At 40.1% G+C, this 13,557-nt stretch overlaps 1 protein-coding gene across 1 annotated transcript in view; it reads left to right on the top strand.

Moving 5' to 3' along the window:
* The first annotated feature begins 5,053 nt into the window (after window positions 1–5,053).
* Window positions 5,054–13,557, top strand: part of CPM (carboxypeptidase M) — a 92,142-nt gene continuing 83,638 nt past the window's right edge. The window contains exons 1-2 of the mRNA XM_081248554.1: window positions 5,054–5,073; window positions 5,351–5,513. Of these exons, the coding sequence (XP_081104680.1) occupies window positions 5,354–5,513 (160 nt within the window). The 5' untranslated portion in view covers window positions 5,054–5,073; window positions 5,351–5,353. The remainder of the gene's footprint in view (window positions 5,074–5,350; window positions 5,514–13,557) is intronic.

A 13,557-nucleotide genomic window follows, 5' to 3' on the forward strand; every position in this document is an offset into this window, starting at 1 on the left:
CTTTTGGTTTTTTTTTTTTTTTTTTTTTTTTTTGCTGTGTGCAAATGAATTTTATTTTATTTTTTATTGGAGTATAATTGCTTTGCAATGTTGTGTAAGTTTCTGCTGTACAATGAAGAGAATCAGCTTTGTAGTCTTTATCAATTTGAGAAAGTTCTCCTCAACTCCTAGTTTACTGAGAGTTTTTATCAAGTATGAGTGTTGGATTCTGTCAAATGCTTTTTTCTGCATCTATTGATATGGTCACGTGGTATTTCTTTTTTTAGTCTGTTGAAATGATAGGTTACATAATTTGATTTTCAAATGTTTAACCAGCCTTATATACCTGGCATAAGTCTAATTGGGTCATGATGTATAATTCTTTTTATACTTTTTTGGATTCAATCTGCTAATATTTGGTTGATGATTTTTGCATCTATGTTTGTGAGAGATACTGATCTGTAGTTTTCTTTTCTTGTAATATATTTTTCTGATTTTAGTATAAGAATAATGCTAGCATCACAGATGAGTTAGGAAGTATTCCCTCTGCTTTTATACTCTAAAAGAGACTGTAAAGAATTAGTAAAATTTCTTCCTTAAATGGTAGAATTCACCAGTGACCCATCTGGGCCTGGCATTTTCTGTTTTTAGAAGGTTATTAGTTATTGATCAATTTCTTTAATAGATATAGGTCAAATTTTGTCTTTAAAAAAAAGAAATTTAAATGTTAACTTGTAGAAAATTGGTAAGATGCTAATATTTTTGTCTAATAGAGATACAAATAACTTTTGTCCTTTACAGATGAAAATAGTTTCTGCTCTGTAGAGAAGATAACACAAAAGGTTACAGTTTACTGCTCTGCAGGACATTAATCAGATTTATATCTAATTTATCAATAATTTAGAATGATTTCAGTATTCTTTTTTTCTTACACTGATATATATAAAACATTATTTCCCATATCTTTCTTGGAACCAGTTTTGTTTCCTGCTGCTTCCTTAATAATGAGTTAAAATAAAAACTTGACTTACGTTTATATTTGTATGAGAACTTTTTCAAACATTTTGAAATTATACTTTTGACCTTCTATAGGAATACAGCTTGGCCAAATGCTTTAAACTGCATGTCTAAGAACTGATCCTAAGGAAATAAGTATGTGCTCAAAAATTTAGCTCTAAGACTATTTACTGTGTATAACAGTGAAATACCGGAAACAAATGTACAACATTAGGGGACTAATTAATACCTAAATTTGTTTTAAGATGGTTGTTTCTGGGTAAATGGAATTTGTAGATTTTAAAAACTTCTTTTACCTTGTTCATATTTTCTTGTGACACTTTTAGAAGAAGGAAAAAGCAAGCTGGAAGGTCACAAAGTCTAGTTTCATTGGCCTTCCCATTTTTGTTGACATCTATTGAGGTATTTAGCCCCTGACCGTAGTCTCCCCCTCTGCTCCAATTCCTACCACTATCTCAGGGAACTTCAGAGTTCTGTCCTTGGACAGAATCATCTGCCCACCCTAGCTTTTCAAATTCCTTAATATCCCATTTCCAATGACCTTCTTCACTTCTGTAATTCACTCCACAGAAATTGTAGATCCCGTCTTCATTTAGAACTGTTTACCTCTGGCACTTCTGTGCTTTTCACTCTTTGATTTTAGATGAAAATGCCTTCATTGTTCTTCCGATTAAAAGTAACACATGTTTAACTGCAAATTTTTTCAGAAAATACAGAAAGATTTAAAAAAGAAAAATCAAAACCTGGCAACTTAGAGCTGACCACTCAGCATTCTGTAACCCTTAAAACTTTTTGCTAGGAATAGTTTTTTGTTTGTTTGCTTTTCAAAATGGGAATTTACTATTCATTTTACTTTTACAATCTGCTTTTTGCCACTCAATGACTTATTTTTTCAAGCCAATAAATACAGACCTATATCATCATTAATATGGCTGAAAACATTTTATTGTATGGCTATAATATTCTTTACCTGACCCAAGGTGTCTCAACCTCAGCACCAAAATTTGGGGCTGGATAATTCTTTGTTGTGGGAGGCTGTGTTGTCATTGGAGCATGTTTAGCAGCATCCCTGCCCTCTACCCACTAGATGCCAGTAGCACTGTCCTCCCTGCCCCCCACCCCTACACACCAGTCATGACAATCAAAAATATTTCCACCTATTCCCAAATGTCTTCTTTGGGCAATGTTAACGCCCAGTTGAGAACCACTGATATAATCAACCTGCTATTGTTTGTTTATCTACTTTGTCACAATTAAAAACAGTGGTGCTTATAAAGATCCTAACATATAAACTCAGCACTTCTCCAAATTACTTCTATAGCTTAAGTTTTTATCAAGAAAGAGCGTATTTAAAATTTTGATGTCTATTCCCCAGATTTCCTCCAGAAAGGTGTATCAATTTATAATACCATTAAAATAGCAGAAATGTCATTTCCCCAGATCTTGTCCATTTCTAGGTATTATCAATCTTTTTACTCTTTCTTGGTGGTAAGCAAAACAAAATATTACTTTGCCCTTTTAATGTGTAATTCTTTGATTGCTAACCAGGTCAGCAACTTTTACTATGTTAATTGACCATTTGTATTACTGCTTTTATGAACCACCTATTAATGGCCTTGCCCATTCCTGATTGTGTAAGAGCTATTAATTCTTCCAGTTTGCAATTTTTTGGGTAACGTTTATGCTGAGTTTTCCTTATGGAAGGTATACATTTTTATGATGTTAAATTATCTGCCTTTTTATTATGTTTTTACCTTTAGTGGTGTCGTGCTTAGAAAGATCACCTCTGAAGTCTAAACGTTAGTGTTTTAGTCTATTAGGCCAACGTTTTATTCCTCCATGTCTTTCACACTCTAACACTAAACTTTTTTGACCTCTAGACCATTGCAAATAAAATTTGAACATACATAGGACTGGAAATCTTATTAAAATGCGTGTTCTGATTCAGTAGGTTTGGTGTGAGACAAGGGACTCTGTAGTTCCAGCAAGCTCCCAGGTGATGTCAATGCTAGTCCTGGACCACACTTTGAGTGGCTAGGTTCTGGACCTTCAGCCCTCAAACCCCTGTACTCCTTACCTCCATTCTCTGATTGGCTCTCTCCTGAATCTGCTTCCATTCCTTACCTAGTGTGAACCCCAAGGGCAGTAATTTCAACTATACCTCACCCCTTTGTTTATCTGGAATAAGAACCCTGGCGACCTCCATCCCAGTATTGACCAAGCCACCATCTTCTCTTCTCCAGGCTCCAGCCACAGCATCACAAAAGGCAATCTCAAAACTGCCACTTGCTTCTGTAACAAATGTTTGATTTCTAAAGTCAGATCAGAAATCCTTCACTTTGTTCCTTGACAGTTCCCTTTCCCATTCCTTAGAGTAACTTTGCCTAAATTTAATCTCCTCGACCCTATTCCACCTCCTTTCAGGCCTCCAGTCAATGAATGACAATGAAAGAACTTCTTCAAACCATCTGGTAAAAATCACAGTTAGCATAGCAACTGCTGCATACTTTTTCTTTTAATCCACTCAAAAACCCAACACCATCGTATTAAGATTTTCCAACTCTTAGAAAATTCTGCTTAGATTTATGAATTAAACTGGTTATTTACTTAATAGATACCTCCCAGAGTTCTCACAATATGCCTGCCAACCTTATTTAGGTAAGTACAATTATCATTTCCATCTTACCAATTAGGAAACTAAGGCACAGAGAGTTGACACAACCATTGAGTGTCAGAGCAAGGACAGGGACCCATATCATGTGATGCTATAATCATAGCTCAAACTTCTTTACTCTGCTACCCGGGAATCACAGGGGGCCTCAGGTTCCAAACCGCTCAATTCTACAGTAGTATCTGTATCACAAACAAAGAAGAGACAGGATGAAAAGTAACCTTTAAAAATTGTATAAAAAATAAAACAATAAATTATTTAACAACAAAAAAAGAGACAGGCAGTCACTAGCGGTTCTCAGCTCTTGAGGGCACGTTCCATTCACATTCCTGGGCTTCGGAAATTTTGTTCAACCTGTCAGGGGTGGGGCCCTGGCACTACTGTTTTTAATCTGCTAAAGGGGAATGTTATCCCAAATCAGTGCTTTTCAAACGTTTTACATTCACTGGACCCGTAGCACAAGCCTCCCGTTACTCTGATAGGTAATGTGTGACAGGTGTGCGCGGTCTTTGCCCGTCCCACACACCCTCTGGGTTTCGGCGAAGTCCTTGCTATCTCTAGTGCAAACACAGATCACTCCATCCTTCCAGAAAGAATCATTTTAGGTAGAGATAAATGAAACTGGCCTAGGCAGTGTTAGTGGCGGCAGCGTTGACTTTACAATGATGCCTCTGCTGCCTTCTTCCATGTGGTTTCCAGATTTCCAGTCTTCAATATAACTCTGATTTAGTCAAATCTCATACACTATAAGTATTTGTCGGAAAATTTCCTGGACTCCACACGACGGCATTTAAAACTTCTACACGCACGTTCTGAAATGCCACGCGACTGCAGAACAGGGTTGGGACGCCTGGCGCAGCTGGGAGCGCGGCCCTGGCGACTCGGGTCGGCACCGAAGAGCAAAGGAGCCCGCTCGGGGCTGCGGGCGCCCGGGACTCGCGGCGCCTCGTGGGGCTCCAGGTGAGCCCGGGACACGCCGGCCCGCACCGCCCAACTCGAGAAGCTCGCCCAACTCCGAGCCTTTAGCGTCTCCAAACTCGCTGCAGCTGGAGACACCTCGTGCCCCTTTGGTGGAGCGCCCCGGACCCCTTCAGCGGACGGAGCCGTGGCCGGGGTGAGCGCACTGCCAACCTGGAGCGCCGGCAAAAACTGGGACCGCGCGAGGAAACTCGGTTTCGGGAAGCTCTCAGCCGCGCCCCAGCACAGGCCGCCGCGTCCAGGGAGCTCGAGGGAGACAGAGGAGCCCGGACCGCCCGTGTCGGCCCCGCCCCGGAGTGCTCCGCGCGGCGCCTGAGTGGGCCGGAGAGAAGTCAGTCAGGCATCGGGGGTGGGACCCTGGCCGGGCTATTAATACCGGGTCCCGCCTGGTGGCAGCCGCCGGGCAGCGGTGCGCGCCTGGGTTCGGGGTGAGCAAGGGGTCACGCGGGGTCGGGCGCAGCTGCTGCAGCTGTCGGGCCGCGGAGAGGGTGGGAGGCGGGATGGAGGACACCAGGGGCTGCCCGTGCTCCGGGTGCGCTAACTCCCGAAGCTGTTGCTTCCAACTTTTACCTCCTTCGGAAGCTGGGAGTGTTAGTGCCGGGAGATCTGAGACTAGACAGCGGAGCCGAAGCGAGTAACGTGCACACTCCCCACCACCCCCTTCCTCACCTGCTCAGCTTTATTATTGTTTTTATTCATCTCTAGAACATGGACTGCGCCCGCCTCTGGCTAGGGCTGTTGCTGCCTGTGGTAGCTGCGCTGGACTTCAACTACCACCACCAGCCAGACATGGAAGCGTTCCTGAAGAGTATTAACCAAAACTACAGTTCTATCACTCACTTACACAGTATCGGGAAATCTGTGGAAGGTAGGGTCCGTCTCGTGTACTTTCCCAAACCCCTAGTCCTCAGTTTCATTCATTAAATATGCCTTAGCCTCCTGTCCTCTCTCCATGAAGCGACTCAGAGGGGCTCGAGCGGATCCATCCCTGCCTTGCGTGTTGGTTGTTTCTGCTTTTGTGTGCTGTGTTGCTTTTTGTCAGTGGAGTAGTAAGACCTGAATTTTACTAGACGTCTCCGCTGTCATTCGGTGTCGAGTGCTTTGCGTTAATGGCGTTCTGTTTTGGGATCTTGCAGACAGTGATTTCCTGGGATGAGTACTTTAGGTTTTAGTTTTCTACATGAACTTCTGCCAAGGAAGTCTGTTTACCCATCTCAGGTTTGTTTCCCTTTTTGATGGCTTCTTTAAATATGACTCGGACTGTTAGGATCGTGTCTTCAAGTCTCTTTTAAACTAAAACAGGGCAGTTGTGTTGGTGAGATTTCTGTGTTACGTATAATTAGCCCTATGGCTTAAAGTTATGCAAAAAAAGTGGCTCTGGTACTGATTAAAAGGCTATTTTCAAAGTTATCCATTTGAATGAGACTAACTGCTGGATAATAAGTGTACCATAGCAGTGATTGGTATTGCCCTTAGTATTTTCGCGTTCATTATTTAATTACTTTATTGTTTTAATTTAGAAACCATATATTAAGTATAAATATACAACTATATATTAAGTAATTCTAATTTTAGTAGATAGGAAAATTGAATCATAGTGAAATTAAGTATTTTGCCCAAGAACACTCAGATCTTGAGTGAGTTTTATAACCAGGATTGGCGCTCAGATCATTCTACTTTAAGGCTTAGCCATTTTGGGACAAGGCAAATAATTTTACCAGATATTATTATTTCTCAATCTTTTGTACCTCCCCAAAGAGATTAGCAAATAACTTAATGCTTAAATTATAAGTTTTGTCAAGTGTATGTAATTTGGATGTCAGCTCTTTATAAGGTGTATTTCAACCCCATGTGAATTTTAGCTCTGAGTTTTTCAACCAATTTGTGGGTCTCTTAATTACCATATTCTTAAGTAATCGTTTTCCAAAAAATTAAGGCCATGGTTTTTATGTTTTAAAAGTATTACATAAATTCGCTTATGTGCAATGCAACATAAAACTCCTTGGCTTATGTGTGTAATGGCATTTTTGTTTTTAAACAACGTTGCTAAGGAGTTGGTGCCAGAATTACTCTATATTAATGTATCATCCAAACTTACAGAGGTTGGATGTATGAGAAAGCGTATCTTGAATCAGCATATGTATTCAGCCTTTTGAAACCATTTTCCCCTAGGGCTAGAGAAGAGCAATTTTAAAAGATCTAAGAATACTAATTATATTAATAAAGGAAATATAGAACACAACTAACTTGAGTTATTGTTCAGTCATTTAACGCACAGGTGATGCCAGTGTCGTTAATTTTAAGTACTAAATGATTTGGTTTTTGTTTTTTCAAGCACAGAGTGCTTGTGGCGGGACTCTCACTGTCAACCAGCTATTTTGATCTACCCTGCGTGCTATCAGACCTCGGTAACAATGAAAGGCAGCAGGCTTAATTGTTTTTACCTTGTGCGCACTATTGTGGTTAAAGGACTGAGGAATTACCATGTAAAAAATAAAATCTGACACTAGTTTAGGTCACATATTTGTATTGAGTATTCTGAATAATTACTCCGATTAAGAAAAGTCCCGGGCTTCCCTGGTGGCGCAGTGGTTGAGAGTCCGCCTGCCGATGCAGGGGACACGGGTTCGTGCCCCGGTCCGGGAGGATCCCACGTGCCGTGGAGCGGCTGGACCCATGAGCCATGGCCGCTGGGCCTGCGCGTCCGGAGCCTGTGCTCTGCAATGGGAGAGGCCACAACAGTGAGAGGCCCGCGTACTGCAAAAAAAAAAAAAGAAAAAAAAAAAAAGAAAAGTCCCAAATCTGCTATGAGGTTCTGAGCAGTAGGTTAAACTGCACGCTAGTAACGGGGAGTCGGTTGCCAAGCATATTTGTTGGTACTCTTTTCACTAGATGCACAGTTTCCCCTGGCCATCCTGCCCTCTGATGTAAGATAAGTTTGCTTAGCAAACAAGATTTACCACATGTGTTATTTAGTTTTCTTTGTTATTGTGAATGTGGGCAACATACCTAGAAGGGAAAGTAATGCTCCTACCTCGCCAAATACATTTTTAATTTTTGTAGATGCATATCACGTGTATTTTCATTACTGTAATCATGGATTCTCATCTGCTTTTTTTCCCCCAGTTCACATTATTTCATTACGTATTTCCATGAATTGAAAGGTCTGCAGGTGTGAATTGATTGCTATATAGTCTTTTATCCTCGATTATGTGAATTTCTTAGTCATTCACCTCTTTGTGGCATCTATATAGTTTCTGGTGGCCTCTGTTATAAACAGTGATGCTAAAAAAACAATTGCTACATGTCATGATTAATGACCTTCTATTATAATTGATTTTTTCCAGTTTTTAATTTTGAAATGTTTGAAACCTACCCAAAAGCTGAGTATGTATATACACTTCACCTAGATTCAGCCATAGTAGACAGACCATATTTCAGTTGAGCCTTCTAGAGGAAATCCCACTACCTAACATCAGAGTAAAGAAAATCTTAGGTAAAACAACGGAGGCAACTATAAAACAAAAAGAACAGACAGCTGAGTTGAGAAAAATCAGAAAATGTACAATGTTCATTGATTCATTCCTTCATTCAGTTAAGGGAGCACCTCTCCTATCCATTTTTTTTTTTTAAATTACTCCTAAGCCCCTTTGTCTAGCATGTTCCTGGCACGTATTCAGTGATTTTTATCTGTTTGTTTAGTGGCTTGACTATTTGCTGAGGGAAAGCCATGTGAAGCAAGCAAAAAGTTGTGCCATTTGTGCCCTGCTATCAGGTAGCCCCCTTTAAAATACAAATGTATTTATTACAGATTCCCCAGCTGTTCTTTCCATATCCCCCCACATTAGTTCTAGGACCACTTTAAGTGAGATTTCCTACATCTCTTTTCTAAGAATCTTGTCTTTCCTCCTGCTAAGTCTAACCTTGATCTGAATAAGGAAGGTTGCAAAAGGCAAGGGTTAGATCATAAAATCTGTTCTAAAGTGCTTTCCATGTATTCGGTGTTGTAATACATTATTTCAATCTCAACAACTCAAATAGGCCTTATACTCATTTACGGAAAGGATCCAATGAGGCTTGTTTAATTAACAGAGAAGTTAATTAACTTGCTGAAGATCACACAGCTGATAAGTGTTAGAGGGAGGCTTCAAACTCAGATCCACCTTCTCTGAAGCACATCTCTTTCTCATTAAGGAAGAGGTTTGACACAGATGTGGCTGGTCACATGAAGACTGAGGTTACTGGAGGGTTTCAGAGTCATGTTCTGGGCACACTGGGTCTGAAAGTAAAGCTTCTACCAAGGATCCAACACAGTAGCCAGTAGCCACTTGTTTACTGAGCAGCTGAAATGTGACTAGACCAAATTAAGGTGTGCTAAAAGTGACTTTGAAGATTTCATACAAAAAAGTAAAATAGACCATTAATATTTTTATATTGATTCCATGTTGAAGTGGTAATATTTTAGATATAAAGGCTAAATAAGAAATATTTTTTTAAAAACTTCACCTGTTTCTTTTTACTTTTGTTAATATGGTTGTGGTTTCTAAAACATTTTAAATTACATATATGACTTGCATTGTATTTTGATTGGGCTGTGCTGATCTAGAGAGAAATTTGTTATTAGCAATTTTCTTTTTCTGAGTACAAAAGGAACTCAAGTTCATTTAGAAAATTGGGAAGATACAACAAAGCACCAAGGAGAAAATTAAAATCTCACCATCCAAAGGAAACACTTAGTAGACCTGAAAGACTATACACCCTGTTTTGTGCCTTTCTCCCCTCCCACTGAGCCAAATATCTTGCTTGCCCCTGCAAACATGTTATTTCTAAAACCTGAGTTTTTTTTTTTTTTTTTTTTTTTTTTTTTTTTTTTGCGGTATGTGGGCCTCTCACTGTTGTGGCCTCTCCCATTGCGGAGCACAGGCTCCGGACGCACAGGCCCAGCGGCCATGGCTCACGGGCCCAGCCGCTCCGCGGCATGTGAGATCCTCCCAGACCGGGGCACGAACCCGTTTCCCCTGCATCGGCAGGCGGACTCCCAACCACTGCGCCACCAGGGAAGCCCTAAAACCTGAGTTTTAATGCCTGCTTTGTGTCCTATCAATGGATATACTATTGTTTATTTAACTTATACCCCACTGACATTTAGTTTGTTTCTAAATTTTCCTGTTATTAAAAAAAAAAAAAGAAGTGCCGTAGTGGACATCTTTGTAGCTAAGACAGCAAAAGTTGTCAGAGCACACACAGGCTTTGGAACTACAAGGCCCATGTTCAAATTCTAGATCCTTTACTTTGTAGCAGTGTGACCATGGGTGGTTAGAATAATTCCTGGCACATAATAAGTACTACGTAAGAGTTGCTGTTAAGGATACATTACCTGCTATTGGGGATACATTTCCAAAAAGGAAATCACCAGGTCTTAAAGCAGTTCTGTGTATTTGATACAGGTAACCAAATTGATTTCCAAAAGGAGTATTGATTGATAATCTCAAGAAATGTATGCTTACCTCTTCTCTCTCTTTTTTTTTTTTTTTTTTTGCGGTACACGGGCCTCTCACTGTTGTGGCCCCTCCCGTTACAGAGCACAGGCTCCGGACGCGCAGGCTCAGCGGCCATGGCTCACGGGCCCAGCCGCTCCGCGGCACGTGGGATCTTCCCGGACTGGGGCACGAACCCGTGTCCCCTCATCAGCAGGCGGACTCTCAACCACTGTGCCACCAGGGAAGCCCTTACCTCTTCTCTTATACCAGTCATCAATCAGGCATTCCTGGTTTGAAAGATTACTGTAGTATTTGTCAAAGGGTACAAAGTTTTGGTCATACAGGATGAATATGTCCTAGATATCTACTGCACAGCAGAGTGCTTATAGTTAACAATATTGTTTACTTTAAAATTTGCTATGAGGGTAGATGTTATGCTAAGTGTTATGGTGATGATGATGATGAAAGATTACTGTAGCATAAAGTTTTCATTGTTGTGTTTAAAGTATAAAGGAGAATTTATTTCTCCTGCATTTTCCCCCAAGGATTCTCACCTTCACATATGCATTCAACAGATATTTATTGAATTCCTCTGCCAGGAGTCGTCATAACATCGCAGATACTAAAAAATCTCGCTAGAATTGGCTTAAGACTCCTGCCCCAAAGAGACATGTACTGTGCTCATGTACACAGACCTCTCATTGCCTACTCCCCTTGCCTGGGTAGATTCTGGCTGGTGATTTACCCTCTGAAAAGGACACTTGATAAAAGATTTTGCCACAACATTCGATTTTCTGTCACCCTGTTCATTTCTCAAGTGTGGTCGGCAAGCCAGTTTGCTTGAGATCCTGTATAAAATGCTTTCTGTGATGTAAATATTGACATATTGAGGACTAAATATCAAGACAGCCACTAAAATCTGGGAATTTCAGCTGTAATATACATACTTGTGATTTAAAGTTACATTGGGGTAGCAAGCCTTTCCCCTTCTTTAACTTGAAATGTAAAGTCCTTTTCTGAAACACCTTAGGAACATCAGCTTTGTTTTATAACCATTAAGTTTCTTAAAGACGCTGCCTTTTTTTCTTACAAGGACATGATTTAGATTTCCACTGTATTTGTGGTATGAGATTTTAAGAGGAAGAGACAGAATATCCAAAAAGTAACCCAGATGTTACTCTGCTTCAACCACCAATACTCTAGGGGCATTTGAAACTTAAAAAAATAATAATTGCAGCCAACATTAAGTGAATTTTACTCTTTGCCTGGCACTTTACATATACCCCTCAATCACTCTAACAATGGTATGAAATACCATTATTATCCCCCAATTTACATGTGAAGAAGTGAGATTGAATGAATCATCCACAGTTAGTAAATGACAGAGGGGTGATTGGAACCAAAGTCTGTCTTGTGCCAAATAGTGGACCCTTAAAGCTCTTTTCTGTAGAGAAAAGTTCCTCCGGTTACCTTTTTCTCTGTTCTTGTCCCTTTTCCCCTCCCCCATACATCCTGCTCCTCCCCTTGCCCCGACTGCTGTGATCCTGCAGAAGTTGAGGAGCATCCTCCATCATCCAAGAAAAGGCCTGTGTAAAATGTATTTTATGTGCGGAGTGATAGGCTATGGAATCCTAGACCCCTTTTCAGTATTTACAGTTTCATCCAAAGCAGTGTGAATTCCGTATTTTGGTGTAGACTTAATTTTTTTTCTATATACTAAAACTGTTTGGTTATGAGGCAAAAGGAGAAGACTGAGATTCTGGTTTGCACACTTTCGGGACACCCACCCACCAAAATGCTGTCTCCTGAGTTGAGAACAGTGGTTCTCATTAAGAGTAGTACTGCCCCCTAGGGGGAATTTTGGAAATTGAGGGGAGGTTTAGGCCATAACTTTTAAGTCTTTGGAGGGGGGGACCTCGCTGATGCATCCTCCTGATCTTGTTAGCAACACACAGAATAGTCGTGCCTAGTGAAAAATCGTCCTCCACATTTTCTAATGTCTTCCATAGGTGCAAGACCAGCTTACAATTATCTGAGCCTAAAACCAATTCCGATTTATATACAAACACAAAATACTGTTTCCCCACAATTTTAATACGTACCAAACTTTCCAGGAATAGTACCTGTAGGTAGATTGAGGGAAAATTCAATTATATTTTTCTCTGAACTTGATTCCGAGATATTTCACGTTCTTAAAATCCTGGCATCAGTGACCACACAGCTGAATCAGTCTGCATGTGTAATAAATGCCTTCACCATCAATCTCAAGAATTGATATAAGCAGCTTTTTCTTATTATAAGTTGCTTTCTTTTTATTCCCCCTTTATGTAAAGTTTGAACATTTTATCAATCTTTCTGAAATTATGTACGCAAATATTATTTTCTGTGGATTTCATGCCAGCATGGTGAAGGAGGAGTTGCAAAATCTTGGACGTGAAAAAAGAGGCATCAACTGATAGGGTTAGGGACTGTTGGTCTAAAAGCACAGATGCAGAGAGCTGATAAGACCCACTTCAAATTTATGTAGCCAGCGTCCAGAAGGTGTTTGGTTTCTGTTCTTAATCAAAACACGAGTGCCTAGAGGTAACACCGCAGTGACGAATAGTATCTAGAGTTGAGAGACAACTGCCATTCGCCCTGTTTCTTTCCTTTGGTTTGTGAATTTAGAATGCCCCTTTCTCGAAGAGTGCAAAGTCAGAACGTAAGATAAGAAGAATCTTAAAGTAAAAAAAAAATGCTTTTTATTGAAATATAATCGATTTACAATGTTGTTAGTTTCAGGTGTACAGCAGAGTGATTCAGTTATATATAGATTTCTTTTGCAGATTCTTTTCCCTCAGAGTTTATTACCCAAAAAAAGGCAAAGTTTTGAAGATTATATCAAATACCAACATGCATTTGGGTTAGGGGAAGAAGATTAAATCGGAACTTCCTATCTAGTGATTGAAAAGAATTGGTATTCTTCCTAGCTCCGTAGCCATTCAATGTAATATAGGGTAGTAGTTTGCTGAGAGGTTAGGAAATCCTAATTTGAGTTTGTGTGCAAATAAACAGACGTAAAATAAATAAAAGACATAAGTTGCACATTAAAAATGTTTTCTCAACCCTGTTTTACAAGGACTGCTACATGTCAGACGTTTAAAAAGCGTGCATTTTCTGGTCTGTGACCCTTCATGTACATAACTTCGTCAAAAGCTCAACTGGAGGTTTACTCTCCTTGGTATCACAAAAATGCCGCCAACTTCAAACAAGTTGCCTTCAAACTGGCTTCACAGACATATCCCGAACTTCCTCAGAGCTGAAGATAGCAGCCTTCATGGTGGGGTATAAAGGCATTAATGACAGGGTCAACCCTTCAAATATGCAAGCACTGTCACAGAGTCTAGAAGAAGAAAGCAAACCCTCTGTTTGTATAAACAAAGAACTTTCAGT

The sequence above is a fragment of the Mesoplodon bidens genome, assembly GCF_964165515.1.
Source record: "Mesoplodon bidens genome assembly, chromosome: 11".
In the NCBI taxonomy this organism is placed as follows: domain Eukaryota; kingdom Metazoa; phylum Chordata; class Mammalia; order Artiodactyla; family Ziphiidae; genus Mesoplodon; species Mesoplodon bidens.